At 35.9% G+C, this 23107-nt stretch overlaps 1 protein-coding gene across 2 annotated transcripts in view; it reads left to right on the forward strand.

Annotated features, from left to right (window-relative positions):
- CARNMT1 (carnosine N-methyltransferase 1) overlaps nt 1-19772 on the forward strand; it is a 39224-nt gene extending 19452 nt beyond the window's left edge. Inside the window, exons 4-8 of one of the 2 annotated variants that reach the window (XM_057721748.1) lie at nt 4556-4696; nt 5633-5811; nt 7854-7967; nt 18359-18462; nt 19159-19772. In XM_057721748.1, the coding sequence (XP_057577731.1) occupies nt 4556-4696; nt 5633-5811; nt 7854-7967; nt 18359-18462; nt 19159-19260 (640 nt within the window). In that variant the 3' untranslated portion in view covers nt 19261-19772. The other variant, XM_057721747.1, reaches the window with a different exon arrangement.
- The last annotated feature ends 3335 nt before the right edge of the window (nt 19773-23107 follow it).

The raw sequence follows: 23107 nt of genomic DNA on the forward strand, positions 1-23107 counted from the left end.
AAAATGCAAATGTAAAAACCACACTAAGATGCCATTTTCATCTATTATATTGCAAAGATTTAAAAGTTATATAATTTACTGAAGGTGTGAGAAAACAGGTTGCTGATGGAAGAATAAATTTGTAAAATTTTCTGGAGGGCAGCTTGGTGATATTTAACAAAATTCAAATACATGTCTTTTGATCCTTGCAGTTCAGTTTTGGGAACGCTATCTACAGATGTACATGTGGAAAATTATTTATGCCAAGGATGTTAGTTTTCATGTTATAATAACAAGAGATTGGAAACAATCTAAATGTCCTTAATTAGCAGATTTTGATACATTATTATACAATATTACAGTGGACTACTCATTCATTCATAAAACAGATTAAGATAGCTCTGTGTACTGATCGGGAAAGAAGTTCAGGAAACATTAGATCAGGATTGGTAAACTTTTTCTTAATAGGCCAGCTAGAAAACTATTAGGCTTTGTAGGCAGTGTGGTCTCTGGGGGCTGTTTAGCTCTCTTGTCATGCAAATGCAGCCAGAGACAGTACATAAATGAATGGACATGGCTCTGTTCCAATAAAACCTTATTTACAAATACAGGTTACTGGTTAGTGGGTCATAGTTGCTGACCCCTTTTAAATGAAAGAAGCAAAGTGATGAACTAGGTATATAAACTACAGAAGAGGTATGAATGAAGTACCGAAAGCATTCAGAAAGTGAGTTAAAGCTTTGTCTGGGATATTGGGAAAACAAAGATTTTATAGATAGGTAATAATTTAAACTCAGTTTCTGTAGGTATATAGGAGCTCTAAAGATTAAGGTGAGAGTGTTTTCTGAAATCGGTGAGAAGTTGTCTTGCTGATATACGGAGTTCTTTGTTGGAAGTAGATATGTAAGTTGGGACCATATTTTTGAAGGGGCTAGGTGCTGATTCTGATTTCTAACCCATTTTCTAGTTTGAATAAAAAGTGTGTCAACATCCAACTCTATTAAACCTTGACATTTTCACGTAGTTATTTAAGATCTCTTTTTTCTGTATTATTTTAAAGAAACACTACAGATACAGTTGAAACTGCCCTGTAAAACATACAGAGCACATTCTCTCTAATATACATTTGTTACTCTAATCTTACCTTCCTACATTAGCTACATGTCTGTATGCATGTACATAAACAATATATTGTGTTCTGTACGTTTTAAAAGATCATATGATGGTTCATGGTGTCATTTCACAATTGTTTTTTGCTCAAAATTGTGTTTTATGATTTCTCTGTATGGGCCAGCACTATTCAGTAGACATACAATGCAAGTCACCTATGTTATTTTAAATTTTCTGGTAGTCACATAAAAAGTGTAAATGGAAACAGGTGAAAATAGTATACTTTAATAACCCAGTATATCTGAAATACATTAATATATAATCAGTATATAAGCTTATTAGTGAGATATTTTGCATTCCTTTTTTATACTAAGTCTTTGAAATCTGGTATTTAGTTTATACTTGCAACACATCTCAATTAGAACTAACCACATTTTGAGTATTCAGTAGCCACAAATGAGTTGTGGCTTTTACCATGTGAATTGCTGTTATTCAAATAGAACCCAAAACTTTTGATGCTTGAAAGTTGTGCATACTCCTACCACCAGGGGTCAGCTAAGTGTCATCCTGCTGAGACACCAAGAAAAAGTATTTTGTGTGTTGGAATTTGCTAATTTGCAGCTGCTATGCAAAAATCGTTCTGTTCACAGTAAAGAAAACTTTTTCGAGAACAATATTTGCTGCTGGTGAAACAGTTGTAGCACAAAGGTTGGTGAAACATGATCCATGTCCTCTTCAGACACACAGGGGCTCTCTGTAGTCTTCATTCTTGCTTGTCTGGAAAACCATTGAAACTTTTCCCACTGTTATCAGGGGTGTTACATTTATCGTAAATACACTGCTTCTCCATAGTTGGGCCTTAATAACTACATAAACTTGTTTGCTTGCCTGTTTTTTTGCTGAGAATCTCAGGCAGGCAACATTTGATTACTGAGGCACATATTAATTATATGGCTTAATTCCTGGTTTTCTAAGTTTAAAGTCAGCTCACCATAAAGGTCTAAACTTAGATTTCTATTTCTCTTATTCTCCACAGAATAGAAACGCCCTTGACTTTATAAGGACTCATACTAGAAAGTGCCTTTTAGAGTGTCTTAGTTTCTTTTTTGTTTGTTTTATATTTTTAGAGTGTCTTAGTTTCATACACACTGTGTTTAGAGGGACTTTCTTATATGCTGTTAATATCCCTTATATGAAGACCCAATTGGGGAAAAAAAAATCTAGCTAAGAACAAAGATTTGGGGAAAAGTTCTCCCATTCAGTGCTTGATTCTTGATCATTTTTTCAGTTCTTAGAGAATTTGTTTTAATGTGGCTCCTTTAATATCCCCACTAAAATCCTTTTTTTCTTTTTCTGTAATACAAATAATTGATAGATCTATAGTAATTTCTACTAACTCTTAAGATAAGGCTTGATGTATTCTGTATTCCATGGCTTTATGACAGCCTTTTAATAGTGGTTTTCTGTAGAAACTTTCTGCCACAAGGTAGGGATAAAGAGTTCAGTAGGCCTGATTAGTTTGGAAGTATTTGGTAATGGCTATCATAAAGTTATCTTTCTTTAAGTGAACAAAATAAATGTTAGTACTGTTATTAACACAACTTTCCCTTAAGTTTGGCATGATTTCTAAGATTACCATGATTTCTGCATGGTAATCTTTTACTTGGATTATCAGCCATTCAGAAATTGATTATTAGTGATTATTTTATAAAGATTTAAATACTCAATTTACTTCCATATATCCTTTTACTTTCTGTTGCATTACCTTGATTAAAAAAAAAAAACTAAGCTGAAAACAGCCACTTGTAAAAAATTCATGTTTTTGATTGGGCAAGTGGGAACTGAGAAAAGAAAAGAGGTAGTTCTGGAGAGTAAGTGTTTTGGTGGAGTTGGTAGAGAGTAGAAAATGATAATAGTAGGTCCTTTATACAAGGGCTAGCATAGAGTTCTATAGCTAGGAGTTTTTCAATTCCTGCTTTTAAAAATATGTATGTTCATGTTAGATAACCAATATAGGTAGGTCTGAACAGAATGAGAGGATGTACCCATTTATTAAAAATTAGTATTCATACACAAAAACATATTGCATATAATCAGGAATGAAAAGGAAACATTCTGTTTTATTTTAGTGAAAACTGTTATAAGGTATCTTGGCATTAGTTTGTCCACGTCAAGTATTAGAGAATATCTTACTAATCATAATAAGCCTATTTGCCAGGAATCATTTTTATAAATAAAATGATTATAAATAAGGCATAAAATTTCAGCTTATGCCTTACTGCATATATATAAAATTAAGCAGTAAAACAGACTAAGTAGACTTCATTGAGGTTTTTATACAAATAACCTGTTCCATGTATAGATATTTAAGATTGAAGGACCCCTGGCAAATTCCCTCATTACTGTATTTGTAGACTGAATTTTCAAAAGCCCCATAGTTCTGTTTGTTTCTTTTCATTGTGAAGTGGGAAATGCTAAAGGTTATCAAATGGGCTATTAGTAAAAAGTTCTGTTGCCTCTTGGAGCACGTCAAACTTGAAGGCCATACAGTTTAAAGGTAAAAAAGAATTTTTCATGGGATTAGACTTGGATATTGGGTTTGATTTATGAGCTAAATTTGAGGAATGCAGACAATAGTGAAATTCCTTTTTAATTGACACGATGACCACTGATTATACACGTTTTTCTCTGAATTTCCACAAGAACACCATTTTAGTTTCCTTAGGATTATGTTGACTTCCCAGAAGTCCTGAGAAAAGTCTTTGCTTTGCTAAGGCTTTCTAATGATTTGAAAGTAGAATGGCAGATGTTACAGCAGAGGAAATTTGTGATGGTAGGGTGATGCTAATAAGTGAAGAACAGTTTGGTTGTGAACCTCTGGTTTGGTGTAATATATTTGCATCATATACACTTAATTAGAAAGCAGTGCCCCATTTTCCCCATGAGAATATCCCAGCTCCACATTCTTTTGCTGGTTGAAATATATAAGATTTTAAAAGAGACCTGACACATTAAAATCTGCTTGTACTTAATTTGGTTACATATATAGAATTCAGAAGTAAAGTTATGTCTTGTTTTACTGTCTCATGCTAAAATAATTTTGTTCAATCTCTTTGTATGTATAGGGATCCCTTTGGAATAATTTGTCTTCCCAAAACAGGTGATAACTACTAGGAATATGAGTGTCTTCATAAGTCTTGAACATAAGGCAATTCCTTCTTCTTAAAAGTAATACTTTGGGGACAAAACCCTAATCCAACAACTGAACATTTGATAATTCCCTGTATCCTTATTTCTCATTGATATTGTAGAAGTATTTCTCAAATTTAAGAAGTCAGAATCTTGAGTGAGCTTATTCTTACTAAATATTTTAAGTTTTTAGTTGTTAATATGGATTTTGTCTTTTTTTATTTTTTTTTTCCCTTTTCTTTGAGGGGTTGGACATAATTGCCTTATTTCATTTCAGGGATCCTTCTAAAGTAAATATTCTGGTACCTGGTGCTGGACTAGGAAGACTGGCCTGGGAAATAGCTATGCTAGGTTATGCTTGTCAAGGAAATGAATGGAGTTTTTTTATGCTATTTTCTTCCAACTTTGTACTCAACAGGTATTTAATTTACTTTTTGCTGGACATAGTAATTTCTCAGAATCAGATTGACTTACCTATTTCTGAACAATTCTGAATTTGAAGATAAGTACATAGTGTTTAATTATGGTATAAATCGTAAATGTTTCTTATACTAAAATTGAATTGCTTATACAATTACTACTTTAATTAGTTGCCTAGTTAATAGAATGTTGAACAGGATGGGTAAGGGATGTTTTAAAAAGTGATTGAGTACTCCCTGAAACTGAAATGATTTCTCTCCAGAATTTAGGGCTATTGTCCTGGAAGGAGTATTTTCTTATTGTTCCTTAAACTTATTCACCCCTTTGTTTCTTTAATGGAATAAGATTTTAATGTAGCAATCATAATTTTTTTCTTAATCAAATTCTTATAAAATGGCTCACATAACTGAGTTGGAAAGATCTCTCAGAACTTCTGTGGCCTCATTTAGAAAGTAGTGGGAAAGAGTTTTTAAAGCCAGAAGAGGTGTGTTAGAGAAAAAAAAATAGCTGCCTTGTTTAGATAATATGTCATCTTGGTAGCAGTGTGAGTTAGGGGATAGTGAGAAGGTAAAAAGGAGAGTGTTGTACAAAATAATTAAAATAATTAGGTAACAAAATCCATACCATTTTTTGAAAAAAATACTTAGACTGTTTTTTACTTGAGCTTGAGTTTCAGCAATATATTTTTAAAAATTTGAATGAATAGCACATTTATATATCTGAATTTAATTTTGTTTCTGTCTTTTAATCCATGATTGGTTACTTATCTACGTGCATATGTGGAGTTTCATATAATTGGGTGGAGTGGAGTGGTAACACTTTAAGTATTTAATTGTATAAGTAAATCTTCAAACAGGTTATATTTTAGTGTTTAAAGTAGACTTTCCTGGTAAAATACTTAGTTAACACTGAATTTTATGCTCATATTTTGCAGATGTTCTGAAGTTAATAAATATAAGCTTTATCCCTGGATTCATCAGTTTAGCAATAACCGGAGGTCAGCCGACCAGATTCGACCCATCTTTTTCCCTGATGTTGACCCCCACAGTCTTCCTCCCGGTTCTAATTTTTCTATGACAGCAGGAGATTTTCAGGAGATATACTCAGAATGCAGTAAGTCCAAAGCAAGCATTTTAAAGATCACATCCTTTATTCTAAATTTAATGAGCTAATTTTTACTAAGCCAAAGGGGTGGTCATTAATTTTGATGGTAGAATATAAGATATACTTCAGTGACAATTTAGAATGTTTTCAAAGTTATGTATAAGGCAATGATGGGAAATATAAAGAAATATGGGATCCCACAGAAATTTAGAATCTGTTGGATCTATTGATATAAGACAACACGTAAACAGGGTTGAGTAATGAATATAATAAAGATGGAAGTAGTTCAGTGTGGGAAGTGAACTCTTTGTGGAGAGGCTGTGGCTTGAAGGATAGGGAGGCATGGCATTCGGAGGTACAAAGATACAAATGAATGAGGGAATCGGGGCTGGTAGAACAGCCTGACTGGAAGGAAAAAGGACATTTGGGGATTTAATGGGAGATATAGCTAGAGAAGCAGGTTGGTTCCAGGTTGTGGAGGATCTTTATAATCAGGCTATGACGTTTGGACCTCAGCCTGGCAAAATGTGGAAGAAATTTAAGCATTAGAGAAAGGGAGATGATAATGGGGAAAGAGGAGAGGGATTGGCAATAGAAGGAAGAAGAAAAATAGAAGGCTGAGGGGTCAGCAAGTTCGTTCAACAGGTATTTCTTGAGCACCTGCTAAGTAGCAGGTATGTTCCAGGCATTACAGAGAGAGCAGTGAGCAAAACAAAGCCCCTGTACACAGGGAACCCGTATTCCAGTTAGAAGAGAGAGGCAGTAACAAATTAATGCTGCAAGGAAGGGAAATAAGGGAGGGTAGAGGGGATAATGAGTGACCAGGGAGGGGCTGCTGGTTTATATAGAGTTCCCAGGGAAGGCCTTTCTAAAAGGGGAACTTAGAAATTGAGCAGAGAACCTCGAGAGAATGAAGAGGCAAGCCATTCAGATCTGTGGGGGAAGGTGTTGCAGACCGAGGGAATGGCAAAGGAAGGAGGATTGGGGGTGGAGAGGGAGCTTGTTCTGCTCATGAAGAGCAAGAGATCCGTTTGGCTGGGGTGTAGTAAGCAGTGGACAAGTGCTGGGAGAGCAGGTTGGAGAGGGTTTGGTGAGGCTGGCTTGTAGGCCACAGCAAAGACTTGGAATTGTACTCAGAGAGCAATGGGAGGCTTTGGAGAGATGAGAGCAGGAGACTAACAAGGTAATAAAGTTTTTGTTTATTTTTCCCAGAACGTTGACATTGGGAAAACCTGCACTCTGAAGGTAGAAGGAGAGAGAAGGTGTTAGATATTGGGGAAATGTTAGGAGCAGGGTCTCAAAATAGAAGTGAAACGATGGAAAATGTTGCTTTGGCAAGTAAAAGTGACTTTCTTCCGGAGCAAGGTTTGAAAGAGGTGGCGAAGGTAATCCGTGGTTGGATCTAGTGCCTTATTTGTACAGACAGCCGCCTTCAATGCAGCCTGTTCTCGGTTCTGTCTCTGTGCCAGGCCACAGTCTCCAAACAGCAAACAGGGTTCTCTGCTGGGTCCCCACCCACTGCTGCTGACTGTCCCCATTCCCCTTTGCAACTGGCAGTTCTCCCAAGTGCTGGTGGATGCTTATGTATGTTGATGCCATTTATTTCTCACTTGGCAGCACATGCATGCAGTCTTTTTAAAACCTTCCAGAATTGGTAGCTAACACTGGTTTAAGTCACAACTTAAAATTCAAATGACTCTTATTTCATCTTAACTGATTTTAAATGAATGCTAGAAGTTGAAAAGATTATAAACAAGATTCTTACAAATATTATTTGGTAAAGATATAGTGATGTAGGTTATCAAAAATAATTTCCAAGTTGATTACCTTATCAAATTAGTATTAAAAGCTTTTATAAATTACAAAGAATCTCATAAATGATTATTTGGTTGCCTTGATTATAGTAGTTGATTGGAAGAGTTTAGCTTCTGTACTCCTGCAGTTAAGTGAAATATTCATAGTCTGTAGAGAGGTAACGGGTACATTTATAGAATTCATTACAAGAAAGGCAAAATAACATAACATGAAGTAATTTGATTTTCCTTGAATAGATACCTGGGACTGTATTGCTACCTGTTTCTTCATAGACACAGCTCACAATGTAATTGATTATATTGACACAATATGGAAAATACTCAAGCCAGGTGGAATTTGGATAAATCTAGGTAAGTTCCTCAGTATTTATTAGAAATTATACATTAATCTGAGTACTTATAGCTGTTCTATATTTGGTAACTTCACAGCATTAAATGTTCACAAAAGTTGTAATCATGTTGTACATGTTGTAAAACCTGCACAGTTTCCTTTAGACTGCATTCTAATTAGTGGTGCAGTTCCTCCAATCATAGCTAGTTCCTCCAAAAGCAGTGGAACCTCCAAAAGTTGTATATTCACACTAGGTCAGTCTCAGCAGTCATAATTTCAAAGAGGTACTATTAGTTCAGTGATAATCATCCCTCATCTTCCCCATGCTTCACTCCATGGAGACAGCACTTCTGTTAAGAAGAAAGTGTTCTTTTATTTCTGTAATGAAACATTTGAGGGAAAGCACTTAATCTCCCCCATGGACATCTCCTCCCCAGTACATATACATTCTGGGAAAAGAGTAGGTATGATACTTTGTGACTACCTTGAGTTTAAGAAAGAGTAGAAACATAATTTCATTTATGCAAAAACCTTTTTACTGCATCCTATTGCTAGGTGCTAGAAATCAAATGATGAGTATGACATGGTCCTTCCCATCCAGAGTCTAAGGGAAATTGCCAGTTTTATCCTCTTCCTTTAAAATAAAGGGAGAATAATGATAATCAAGGTAAATATGCTTGTGATGAAAGCAGCTGTAAAATATAGCCTTGATATGAAGCAGATATCTCTAACCTTGGGTCTTCCTTAAGGGAAAAGTATTCCTTTTTCCAAGGAATGATTGAAAGATAACAGTACCTACTGGGTATTTGCTCTCTGTGGGTTAGGCATTATGTTAGCCACTTAAAAATACCTTGTTTAGTCTCAAAACAACCGTATGTTGAACTGGGATTATTGCTATTTTATTTATTTTTATTTTTAATTAATTAATGTATTTATTGGTTGCATTGGGTCTTCGTTGCTGCACACGGGCTTTCTCTAGCTATGGGGAGCGGGGGCTACTCTTCATTGTGATGTAGGCTCCTCATTGCAATGGCTTCTCTTGTTGCGGAGCACGGGCTCTAGGTGTGTGGGCTTCAGTAGTTGAGGCACACAGGCTCAATAGTTGTGGCTCATGGGCTCTAGAGCGCAGGCTCAATAGTTGTGGTGCATGGGCTTAGTTGCTTTGTGTCATGTGGGATCTTCCCAGCTCAGGGCTTGAACCTGTGTCCCCTGCATTGGCAGGCGGATTCTTAACCACTGTGCCACCAGGCAAGTCCCTATTGCTATTTTATAGTTGAAGAAACTGAATCTCGGGTTAAGTAACTAGCAGAAAGGCTGTGGAGCTTATATATGGTAGAGACAGGCTGACAGCACAGATCCAACCCCTTGAATGCCTAATCAGCTACCTCTGCAGGCTTGCACTGGGTCAGTCTATGACTTAGCATTATTCTGACTGTGCAGTCATTTGGGGATGGGGGCGGGGGTTGTCCTGTACACTGTAGAATGGTTGACAGCATCCCTGGCCTGTACCTATTAGATTCCAGTGGTTTCTCCGGTTGTGACAGCCAAAATGCAGAACCGCCCTTGGTCAAAAACCATTGCTCTGGCCTTGTACTAGTGCCTTAGTCCAGGCCCTCATCATTGCTTGCTTGGATTACTTCAGTAGTTTCCTTAAGAGTATTCCTGCTTTCAAGTTATCTTCAACCCTCTACATCCCTTTCAGTTCTCCATTTACTACCAGAGTGATCTTCCCAATGTGCAAATCTGTCCTTGTCAGACTCCCTGCATAAAAGTCTAACTTTGTTGGTAACCCAGACTCTTCTGGATGTGTACAGTGCCCTTTGTGATCTTTCTTCTGTCTTTGGTCTCTGCATTTTTTTTTTTTTTTTACTGCCTCTGCCCTGACCTCAGGTGTTAGTCCTCTGGCCTAGAAAGCCCTTTCTCTTTCTTCTTTATTTTTATTTGGGGCTCTTATTTTTATGTGCTCTTTAAACTCAGCTCAGGAGATCCTTTCAGATTGGGTTAAATATTCTGTATTTCTCTTTTATATTCTCCCAGAATCTGTCAGTAGCATTTAACACATTATGGTATTATAGTCATTCATCTTTTTGTTTCCCCTACTAGTCTTTAAACTTGAGGAGGGCAGGAATCTCATGCTTCTTCCTCACTTGGAGTGAATATTTAGCAACTTTTATGTGTGTGAATGGATGTATTATTTCAGAATCTGAAATCAGGATCAAAGTAATGTTAAGATGCCACAAAAGATTGCTGCCAAGAAACACGATAAATGGCATTTATATTGGTAAATTCATAATATTCCTGTGGTTTTGGCTTCAGTCACGTGGACTTGGAAAATTAGTTTTATCTGTAAACTGAGAGTGTGTTCCCATGCCCATGGGGACAGTTTGACCCTAACTGTGCTTACATAGACCAGAATGTCAACACATTCATATATAATGAGAAATGTAACTGCTAGTCATTCTGGAATACTAAAAAGTTACGTTGGAAGTTAAATTATAATGAAAAGTTTGCCACATTGTATGAGATTAGAGTTAGGAACATTGTTGACTTATACCAGGGTGAGTCAAAAATTATCCGTACTCTGGCTGTAGAATTTATTTTCATTAACTTTGTAGAAAAGACAAATACATCATTTTTCACATAATCTTGCTTTTCAATATACTTTGCCCATCTGTCAACAAGCTTTTGTATTCCCTCATTAAAAAATGTTTTAGGCTGAGCTGCCAGCCACAAATGCACCGTTGTCTTCACTTCTTCATCAGAAGTGAATCTTCATCCTCGTAGGGCTGCTTTCAGGGGACCAAACAGGTGAAAGTCCGATGGAGAAAGATCAGGACTATAGGGAGGATGCTTTAACACCTCAAAATGAAGTTTTTGCAGAGTGTCGACAGTGTGGACAGAAGTGTGCGGATGTGCATTGTCATGCAAGATCACAACGCCCTTGGATAGCAGTCCTCTGTGTTTAATCCAAAGTTTAGGCTTCAGCTCTTCAGTAAGCATCTCTATCCATTCATACACACTTCTTCATGACAAAACACTTTCTCCATACTGTGCACAAAGTCTTCCATAAATAATGGCACCAGGTACACTTTCAGACCACAAAAAACAAATCACTGCATGCTGCTCTTCTTTCATGCAAATCACAAGTGGGGCATCCATTTTTGCTCACACTGCAGTTACAAATGAAGTGATGTAACACGTTCACACCTGCACAGCAGTGACTGGGGAGACAGTAGCCTTTAACGGAAAGCACCGATAAGACAGTGCGGGTAATTTTTGACTCACCCTCATGAAATGCTTTAAGGGATACTTAAGGTATTCACTTTAATGTTTCCTAGGTTTGGGAAAACTAGTGAGCTTTTCAAGGGAACTCTAATGCATATATCCTTTGGTAAAGGCTCTGATTTGGCAAAATGTAGAAGAATGCATTTGCATCCTGTGCAACTGTTTTTCAGTTTTTCATGGTGACCAGTACCCTTTAAATGCATTTATATGTAATTTATTTTTAAAAGTGGGAGTGTAAGTGTGTGTGTCTATGCACATGCACTGATGTATTTATAGTTGGGTAGTGGAGGGCAGGCAATTAGCAAAGGGAATCTAACTTCATCTGGAAGAATAAACAGGTTAAAATACCAAAGAAGGTCTTTGTAAAGTGTAATGAAAAATGGAGCCCATCAGATTTTAAAGCATTATAAAGCTACAGAATTTTTAAAAACATGAGAGATTTCCTATAAAAGGTGGATGATTGAACACATACATTATCTCCTCATTGAGATCTTCTTACAGTTTATAAAAAGGTGTAAAACATGCACAATGAATGGCAGGGATGCTATCGGGACAAAAGAATGTAACGGTATTTCAGAAGATGGGGTAGGTGGATAAGTTTTGCAAAGAATCCAATGTGAATAGAGCCAGTTAACCTGGAATAACCCTGGAAAATGAGGCACCAAATGAAAAAAAACATAAGTTGAAAATTTATTTAGGAAACAGTTGACCTTTTATGTAACCAAGCTGCCTACCTTATGCCCACTTCCAGTCCATGCTCAGGCAGGAGACCAGAACTTTCATTTACTTGAAACAGTAAATGGAAAAGGAGCAGAATTTATGAAAACATGGCTGAGTAGAGAGTGAGGGTGAAATGTAGGACAGAGAAGAAGAGGACTAATTAAAAGTCTGCATTGGAAAATGATGAAGCAGTGACCCACCACCAGCTCAGCCTACTTCTACTCCCAGCACTTCCCTACCCTGCCTATAAACCTTTTGCTGGGGTTTGAGTGCCAGCTGCCTGTTCTGCACAGATGCAAGTGGCATGGTCATGTCAGTATAGCTATATGAGCTTTTAATAATTGTATGGTGGATCTTTTTCTCTTAAATCCTTTCTGTATCTTTATGTTTTAGATGTGTCTCTTATATACAGAATACAGTTAAATTTTCTTTCACTATCCAATCTAAAATAATCTCTGTCTCTTAACGGGAACCTTTAGAACCTTAAGGATATAAAAGGTTTAAATCAGTTTACCCCAGATTTGGTAAATGGGATCTTCTTCTAGCTGGCTCCTGTGTCCTTTTGACATATCCCTGTCATTTTTTGAACACTTCCTTTCTGGCATAACCAGGTATTCCAGGCCCATCTTATACTTTTTCTGCCTGAGATTCCTGAGGTCAGCCAGTTTTTCCAAGGATTCCTGGTTCCTTTTACTGGGGAATGGTATATAGAAATGAAAATCTGGATTCTACCACTGTGATGGTATTGCTTCTAGGCCTTTTTAGAAGTATATGTATGTATCCTTCTATTTCCATAAACATGAGTTCATGTTTATAGATCAAGAGTTTATGCTGGTACTTTTATTTCCAAAGCAACACTAGGTATAGAGTACAAGGTTGGCATATAGCTTTCAACACACGGAAGATATCATTCCAGTGGCTTCTAGCTTCTGTTTTTGCTGTTGAGACTTTAGTTATTTTAACTTTGAGTAATCAGTTTTGTTTTTAAGATTTTCACTTTGTAGTTTTTTCAGGTTCAATATTATATCTAGGTGTGAATTTTTCTTTTTAAAAACTAGTTTATTGGGCTACCTGAATCTATAAATTTTTTCATCAGCTCTGAAAAATCTTAGCTTAAAAAGGGTCTCCACTTGCCAATATGAGACAAGTGTAGTATCAAAATAAGTAATAACAGTTATTATTTCTACTATTATTTCATAAACCTCCTCTCCCTCATTCTTTTTCTCTTCTTCTGGAAATGCAATCAAATGTATTTTAGAACTTCTCACTCTAGCTTTCACTTCCCTTTACTTGCTATTTTTTGTCTCTCTGTTCTGCATTCTGGATAATTCATTCTGAGCTGTCTTCCTATTCACAAATTCTCTCTTTCACTGTGTCTAACATGTATTTTATTTCTATCAGGTGGGTTTTTGTTTGTTTGTTTTCATCTGCTATGTCATATAAGAGTCTTCTATTCTCTGGATATATTTTCAAGATTGTTTTTTATTTCTTTGAAAATACTGAGTGTGTTTTGTCTGATAATTGTAATATCTCAAGTCTTTGCAAGAAAGTTTCTGCTTTCTCTTGTTCCTGCTGGTTCTTGCTTATGGTTCTTTGTTTCACTGGGCTGTTGACCTTAACCGTTTATTTATTGCTCATTGCCCTTGAAAAGTCACTTTTGGGGATTACCTGAGACCTACATTAAAGGAGTTTTTCTCCAAAGGAATGTGTGTTTGCTTCTGGGAGAAGATTGGAACATTGTCAGAACAGTAAAATATTAAATTCTAAATTAAATTAAAATTAAATATTAAACTAAAACCAGTACTTGAGGTTTATTGGACCACCCAAATTATGTAAAATTAGGCTGAAAATCTACCCTAGGGTTAAAGTGTGGTTTACAGTATCACTCTGAAATGATTTTTTTTTTCTCTTTTTTTTCCCCTTGTTTAGTAAGCACTAGGTCAACTTTTCCTGCAGCACCCCTCCTCCCCACCCCCAGGTTAAAGGATAGAATTCAGTTTACTTATTTCTTACCTTAAAGATAACCCACAAGATGCCTAATATAATGTTGAGTGATCTTTCATACCTACCTTGGGTGGGCTCAGAGTTTTGTCTTTTATCACCCTGGCCAAAAGAGTCTGTCAAATTGCAGCTCCATTTCATGTGAATAGTCAGATACTCTCAGGGTAAAAATGGCATCTAGGTTTACCTCTGGTTAATCCTCTGGGCTCCTGGTAGTTTCTTACTAACTTTTCATTTATTCTGTATTTTTAAGATTTAAAAAAATAAATTATATACACCAGTTTTAGTCGTTTTCAGTAGAAGAATTGGTCAGAATAACGTAACCTGTCTTTACAGGAAGCAAAAGTTCCTTTATATGTTTTTGTATTTTTACAGTGAGCTCTATTTTTTTAATTAGAAAAAAATTGGAAAGGGGGAAAAAAGTAAAAGTCTTTTATCTGCCCATAAATGAAATAGACAGACAACATAAATGTGTGTTATAAAAGAGTAAATGAAAATGACCTATATACAGGGGGGGAAAATGTTCACTTTCATTGCCAATCAAATAAATATATAAATGAGATGCCATTTTTCATCTCATACTGGGTAGGTTTTAAAATTTTTTGCTTGATATTTAGATAAGGTACAGTGAGATAGGGTGTGCTTATGTACTGCTAGTGGGAGTATAGTAATAAAACTTTATTCAGGAAAAAAACAATTTGATAATATATGATAAAATCTTAACAATTCATATGTTGGTCGGGATTTGGCAAACTATAACCCATAGGCCAAATTTGGCCAGCAGCCTATTTATGACCCACCAGCTAGGAGTATTTTTTACTTTTTTGAAGGGTCGGGGTAGGGAGAGACACAAATAAGAATGTGTGATTGAGATTGTATGTGGCCTACAAAGCCTAAAATATTTGCCTTGCCATCTAACTCAGCGGTCCCCGATCTTTTTGGTACCAGGGACCAGTTTCAGGGAAGACAATTTTTCCATGGATGGGGACGGGGCATGGGAGAGTGGGGGGCGGCATGGTTCAGGAGATAATGGGAGCGATGGGAACAGCAGATGAAGCTTTGCTCTCTCGCCTGCCGCTCACCTCCTGCTGTGTGGCCTGGTTCTTAACAGGCCGTGGATCTGTACTGGTCTGCAGCCTGGGGGTGGGGGCCCCTGATCTAACCTATTACATAATTGCATTCATTATTACGTACATTTGTTAGATTAATTGTACTTGTAGAAGTCTGTCAGAGGGAAATAATTAGATATGGGCGAAGACTAAAGACCAATTGATAGGCATACTCATTGAGTAAAAACTTAGACTGAACCTACGTTTCTAACAGTAATGGAATGGATAAATAGTCATAGGATAGCCACATAGTAAAACCATTCTCCAGAAATAATTAATAAAATAGGGAAATATTCTTAATGAAGTATAAGATGCAACACTGTATACGTAATATCTCATGCTAATACATCAAGGAAAGACTGCAGAGAGATACATTAAGTTTTCAGGTGGTTATCTGTGAATATTAGGATTATGCATGGGTTTGATTTTATTTTTTTGCTATTTCATGTTATTTTAGCTTTCTCTTATTGAGCTTGCATTATACATATGGTCGAAGAAAAAATATTTCTTTGCTTCTTCTGTAATTTCCATTAAAAATGTGAAAAGACACGTGAGTTGAGAAAATAAAAGAACTCCTAGAGTGTGGCAGTGTTTTGTTCATCTTTATATATCCAGTGCTGGGTATTTGCTAGGTGGTTGGTAAACATTCATTTAAAGAATGAGCAACCAGGTAATATATGTGAAAAAACGTGAAAAATTTCTCAAGGAAATGCAGATAGAATCATGTATGGCCTATCATTGTCCTCTCGCCAAATTAGCAAATACTTAATTAAAGAAGAAACACATTGCATTTTTTCTTTTTAAATTAGATTGGGGAGGTATAGTTGACATAATAAATTCACCCCTTTTTTTTAAAAGTGTACAGCTTGATGTATTTTGAAAGCTGGATAATCATGTAACCATTACCTCTTTCAAGATAGGGAACATTTCTATCATCCCCTAAAGGTCTTTTGTGCCCCTTTGTAGTCAGTTCTCTCATTTCAATACCTGACAGTTCTCTGTTTTATGTTACTATAGTTCTTCCTTTTCCAAAATACCATATAAATAGAATCATATAGTAAGTTGCTTTTTGTGTCTGGCTTCCTTCACTTAGCATAATGCTTTTGAAATTCACCCATTTGGTTGCAGGTACCAGTGGCTTTTTTTGTTTTTATTGCTGAGTAATATTTCATTGTATGGATATGCTACATTCTGTTTATTCTTTTACTGGATGATGGACATTTGGGTTGTTCCCAGATTATTATGATTATGAATAAAGTTGCTATAAACACTAGAGTACAAATCTTTATGTAGCCACAAGTTTTTGTTTCTCTTAGGTAAGCACCTATTGGTGGTGCATGTATGGAGGAGTTTACAAGAAACTGCCAACCATTTTTCCAGACTGACTGTACCATTGTATTCCCACCACTTCCTAAGTAAGGTGTTAAAACAAGTACTTATTGCAATTGTGAGTGAAAACTGTTATCTCTCTTTTGGAAAGCATTTTGGCAGTTTGAATCAAGTCAGTAAAAATGTTTATTCTCTTTGACCTGGAAATTTCACTTCAAGGAATGTGTTTGTAAGGAAGAATCTGAAATATACACAGACCTATTTGCTGAAGTACCATTTGTAATAGGAGACTGAAAAATACAGCACAACTGTAATGGGTGTCTTCAGTGGTAAAATTAAAGATGCTTAACTGTACATTCAGTGCTATGCTGGGCACTATGGTGGATTCAAAAGAAACTTAAGACATGTTCCTTTATTTATGTAGCTTGTAATGGAACACAACCATGCATGGAAGTAAAATCTGGCCTAGGAATATGTTTATGTAGATATAATAAGACAATATTGTTGGAGGTTCTTAAAATAATAGAGAAGGAACAGCATATGCTTTAGAGCTGGAAAGACTGCTACGAGGCTCTGCATTCTTTAATAAAAGGCTTCAAAAGCTTTGGGATGATCTTGAATACAGTAGGTGCTCAGTAAATGGTAACACCTTTCATTTTTACTAGTACTAATACAACTAACAGGAATTTAAGCTTGATAAAGTAGAGTAGTTTCGTGGGGAATCTTGTTATCTTTTGAAAAGAGCACTAATGTATGAATTATATTTATAGTTTTTTTTTTCTAGTGGTTTACGTACAGTAAAAAAGAGGAGAAGAAAAACTTTTTAACCCTAAGCATTTTTCACAGAGTGGTGAGCAGTTTGGGAGCAGAAACTTTGTCTTGTTACTTTTATCTCTTGTGATTATTAGCACATGGTATGAGGAGTGGGGGATAGGGTGTGGGTGCCGAGTTGGTCTCAGGATTTATAATTAGCCCAATGAAAGGTACAGAGAAGATTGTCTAGATTAGTCCCTTAGTGTAACTGTGGAATGATAACGTTACCTGGATGAAGCTGATAGACTGAGCAAAATGTGAGATTAAAAGATTGGAAAATCTTGTTTGAGTCAGATGATAGTTCTTTGGATATCTGAAATGAGAAAATAGTAAGGGGTGAATGCCATTGTAAAAAGTTGCAATGGCTGGGATTAACTTAGTGCCTTCTATATGCCAGGTGTGGTATCTCACCTTAAAGTCATGTTACAGACGGGGCAGGGTTAGTGACTTGTTCATAGGCACACTATTAGTTGGTGTCAGAGCTGGGATATGAATTGTGCGCTTAAAAAGCCAACACTAGGTGGTCCAGTGGTTAGGATTTGGCGCTTTTACTGCAGTGGCCCAGGTTTGATCCCTGGTCAGGGAACTAAGACCCTGCAAGCCACAAGGCATGGCCAAAAAAGGAAGAAAAAAAAAAAAAGCCAGCTCTAGTATCTCCTTTTTCCTTCTAGGAAGCCCTGCTTATAACTCTCCAACCGCCCCCCCTCACCTCCACACTTTTTCCTGCCCAGTCTGACTTGAGGACCCTTCTCTGCTTTCACACCATACTCAGTTTGTAACTGCAGTTTTGCATTTATTTATGGGATTATAATTACAGTGTATCCTTGCATTTTGGGGACTTGGTATTGTGTGACTCAGCTACTCCCTCAGGAACTAAGAGTTGCAGTTGTAAGGCCCATGACGTGGAGAATCACAGTGCAAGGCTGTCACACCAGAGGGAGTCGTGAATGCAGGCCCAGCACTCAGCTGGCAATTACTTGGCCAAAGTTTCAGGGGTCTGGATACTTGTCCTTGGCAAATGTAACAGTTCTTTACGTCTCCTTTTTATGTTTCATCCTCTACACAACTTATTACTCAATTTGGAATTCAGTTTAAACAGCTACTAGGGCATGTTTATATTTAAGTAGTTCATTGATAGTGTCTTTAAACCGTAGGCCCTCTGCTGTACCATTTTGAAAATTTGGCGAATGAACTTTCCATAGAATTGAGCTATGAGGATATAAAAAACGTTGTCCTGCAATATGGATTCCAGGTAGAGGTAAGGATGGAGTGAAGTATTACCAAAGTTTAACTTCCAAAGCACTTAAGCAGGAATGGTGATATTACGGCAGTTACTGGCTTTGCCTCTCTACCTTTGTTTTCTCACCCAGAAGGTGAAAATAATACTATTAAAATTAGCTTTTAGAATTATAAGGGTTTGCGATAATGTATGTAAATGGGAAACTGTAATCTCTGGTGTAATCACCTTTCAATAAGTGGTAGCTGACCATTTTAATACTGGCCTTTGTAGACTGATAGATACCAGGTAAACAGGGTGGGAGGGCAGGTGTAAAAGGGGTGTTGTTTACTATATGTACTTTTATACTGTTCGATCTTTCCTTATGTGATTATAAGGTTTCATGATATACTTTGACTATTATATTTTAGTTGTATCTTTATTTAGAAGCATTCGATTCATTTAAAAAATAAACAGTAGGTTTGTTCTTAAAGAGAAGTAATATATTACAGTAGTTTAGAGTTCAGGCTCTGGAATTAGACTTCTTGAGTGTGAATTCCAGTTCCACCACTTACCAGAGGTGTGACCTTGAGCAAACCTTTTGTGGGTAAAGTGGATTACTGATAGTGCCAATCTTAGGTACGTGTGTGTAATAAATGAATTAATATGCAGAATGTGTTTAAAATAGCCCCATGGTTGTTGGCATCATCATCATTGTGATTATTGTTTGCATTTCAGGTGGAAAAAGAATCTGTCTTGTCAACATATACTGTGAATGATCTCTCCATGATGAAATACTACTATGAATGTGTCTTGTTTGTGGTCCGTAAACCACAATAATGGTCTCAAGTGATATCACCAGGGAAAAAGTTTAATAATAGCAAATGCTGAAATAAACAACTCAAAATCAACTATCACAATGACAGGACACAACCTCAAATCAGTGGTGCCTTCTTATTCCTAACAAAATTTAGAAATAGCGTCTATTTTCTTAATATGTCTGTCGCTTTTTCAGAAATACACTATGCCGTGCATATTTGTACTACACAAGTAAATATAGAGGAAATGTCTTCAAGTATACCTTTTCCTTGAAGCCCAGAATTATCTTTCAATAGAAAAAACTTTTATCTCCAGTGTCTTCATGAAGCTGTCCATTGCAAGTCTGCCATACAAATGACTAATAGTATTGAAGTCCATAATAATCTCCTTTTTTGTTGTTTTGTATGCATTACACATGTTATTTTTAAAAGTCAAAGGAACCTGTCACTTTCAACATCTGGAATTGGGACTTTTGTTTACTTTGGACCTAAGCAATCTATACATAAAATGTGTATCTATTCTTGTCATTCAAATTATTTGATTTTATTTTCTAGCTCTGCTGAACTTATAGTTGCATCAGACATTTCATTTTTATGAAGTGCTGAATTCATAGGATCACAGGCCAGTAAAATGCATTTTAAGTAACTGAGAAATTAAATTAGTACGTCTTTCGGCCACACTAAACTGAACACTTTTTGAAAGCATACTCATCATGGATCACTCTGAAGTGTATGAGATCTCAACATTCTAAGTGAGGCACAAAAGCCTTTATTAAAGGTACTGCTAGGAAACTAGGGAAATAAGAATAAAATCTGCCCATTTGAAATGTATTTCAAACTATAAATGAATACAGAGTTTGTCAGTGAGATGTTTACAATAATGTCTTTTCTTTAGATTACCTGAATTACAAAAGCAAGCACTTTTTTTTCCGTTAAAACAATTATATACTAGTAAAAACTGTCATGGTAGTGTTAATGTGGAGAAATTTTGATTATGAAATTTAGGGATAAATTACTGCCCACGGTCTGTGTCTTTAATGTTAAGCAGCAGCCATTAATATAATTTCAGATTAATATCAGTTTTGTTCCCTGATAGCTGTAGCTAAAAGTGTATGCTGCTTTAAATTTCTACCTCTAGCATATCTTTATTGGAGGGAGTTTTCCTTTGTATTTTTTAATGTTTATTATCCTGTTTTCCAGTAGCTTGATAAGTAGAGATGACTAATTTAATGTTTTAACCTTTTCTTGGAGAAAAGGATATAATATTGAATATTTTCACAGATGATTGTGATGACATTAAGTGGCAATTTGGATTAGACTTAATCTCAATAATGTGCTGGTAGCATAAATGTCATGTTTTCATAGGAAAACTTACTTATAAATCTTTAGACCTTTATTGTCAGTTAGGTAGGGGGAATCACTATGCGATCTGGCATCTTACCAGTAGGACCTTTTCTGCATATACTACGGGAGCGCCTGTGGCCTTTGCCCATGATGCAGTGAAGGATTCCATGAAGTTAATTTGATTTGTCAAGTTATGAACACCTGTATGTAACCTGTTGAGTGTTTCTGAAAAACTCTTTTTTTCTTTTTTGTGTTCTTCAGTACTTGGCAGATGTTCACTTAGTGGGAATTCTCCTTACCTACCACATGGATGAACTTGAAATTAATTGCAAGGGAAAAAAAACCCCCAAATTTATTATTTTCTTTTAAAGAAAGAACCTAAGGACCATAAGTATTTTTAAAAAGCCATTGAAAGGAAGGGAATGCGTGCTGTAATTTAGAAATGCTTTTTATTCACTGATTAGTATTCACTTTTTTACAACTTGTATCAAAACAAATGATCTTGGTTTTTTCATAAAGGGAAAAACAGGTTGACACCAGTGGGTTGGCATTATTACTTAAAATTTTTGCTATCAGGTTTTATTCTTTAATAATGTTACCTGTATTTCTAAATTATAGCTAATATTTTAGTTAATTCTGAAATCAGTTATTTCATTTGTTTCTAATTTCTCCCTCATGTTATGAATACTGTTTTTTAAACGTACTGTACAAATTTGCATCACTTTTTTTCTCTTATAGCTTTTGTAGTTAATATACTCTAAACTTGAAAATTGTGGTATCAATCAATAATAGAGGTGTCACTGGAGGATTTAATTTTGTATTTCTTATGTGTGGAAATAGCTACTAAAGTGTGTAAGCCTTAAAGTTTAAAATATTTTTCTTAAATAACTCTATACACAAATGTTTTCATTCATTTTCATCAAGTGGGAGGAGATAGGTCCTTGTGCTTGCTTTTGTTTTTGTTTTTTAATTTCCATAATCTGAAGCAGTGCAGGCTAGGGTATATTAATCAGGTGAGCAAGATGGGATATGTAAAATATAAAGAGAAGCTGTATCAATCACAGTATAAAATTATGAAGTTTGAGAACTATAAAATGTACTGTATTTATATGTAACTCTCATTCTAAAAGTTGCCACAAAGGCTGAATTGGAAGCTTCATGTCTGCATGAAATTTCCTATATTTTTAATGTGTATGATGGACATAATTTTTCTTGAATATTAAAGTCTGCCAATTGTTATGAAACAATATTTGCTTGGTTGTTTCCATCTAAATTAGTGATAACCATAGACATGGGGATTTTAATTGAGCACATACACATTTGAACCCTTAGATTAGCCTATTTTTATATGCTTCTAGAAAGTCAATAATATGATTACTTGGTCTCTGAGTATGCTAGGCTTTATACTAATTAATCTTGGTCTTTGGTTTCATTAAATAATCAAACAGGAATTATAAAGGAACCAGTAGAAGAAAATTCCAGGACCAGTCATTAGTAGGACGAGCACTAAACTGGCACTTAGATACTTTTCCTGAGTTATTATTTGTGATCTCGGGCAGGGTGCTCTGAGTTTGTTTCCTCATCTATGAGAGGATTGATACCACCTATTTCAGTGGGTTTTTACGAGGTCATATGTGCTGTATGTGAAATATTATACAGGCATACCTCATTTTATTACGCTTTTGCAAATGCTACAGTTTTTACAAAGTGAAGGTTTGTGACAACCCGTGTCAAGCAAGTCTGTTGGCACCATTTTTCCAAAAGTATTTGCTCAGTTTGTGTCTTTTTGTCACATTTTGGTAATTATTGCAATATTTCAAAGTTTTTCATCATTACTGTATTATGGTGATCTGTGAACAGTGATCTTTGACATTACCATTGCAGAGATTATGACTTGCTGAAGGCTTAGATGATGGTTAGCATTTTTTTAGCAATAGGTATTTTTTTTTAATCCAGAGAATTTTTAAACTATTTATTTGGTTGCACCACGTCTTAGTTGAAGCAGACAGGCTCCTTAGTTGCAGCTCACGGGCTCCTTAGTTGGCGGCTGGCGTAAACTTAGTTGCAGCACGTGAATTCTTAGTTATGGCATGCATGTAGGATCTAGTTCTCTGACCCGGGATCGAACCTGGGCCCCCTGCATTGGGAGCGTGAAGTCCTAACCACTGTGGGAAATCCCAGCAACAGATATTTTAAAATTAAGGTATGCACATTTTTTTAAGACATAATGCTACTGCACATTTAATAGACAATGTAGTGTAAACATAACTTTCATGTGTACTGGGAAGCCAGAATATTTGTGTGATTCACTTTATTGCGATATGAGCTTTATTGCAGTGGTCTGTAACTGATTCTACAGTATCTCTGAGGTATGCCTGTATGTGAATATGTGAAAGCACATGGTGGACAAGTAAATGTGATTTCAATCTGTGTTGACTGCTATATAGTGATAGAAAAAGATGAAGATTGGTAACAGGACTACTTTTAATATTTATGGTGACCACTTGAGAAAAGTTTCAGTGCAA

Source organism: Hippopotamus amphibius, chromosome 2 (genome assembly GCF_030028045.1).
Source record: "Hippopotamus amphibius kiboko isolate mHipAmp2 chromosome 2, mHipAmp2.hap2, whole genome shotgun sequence".
In the NCBI taxonomy this organism is placed as follows: Eukaryota; Metazoa; Chordata; class Mammalia; order Artiodactyla; family Hippopotamidae; genus Hippopotamus; species Hippopotamus amphibius.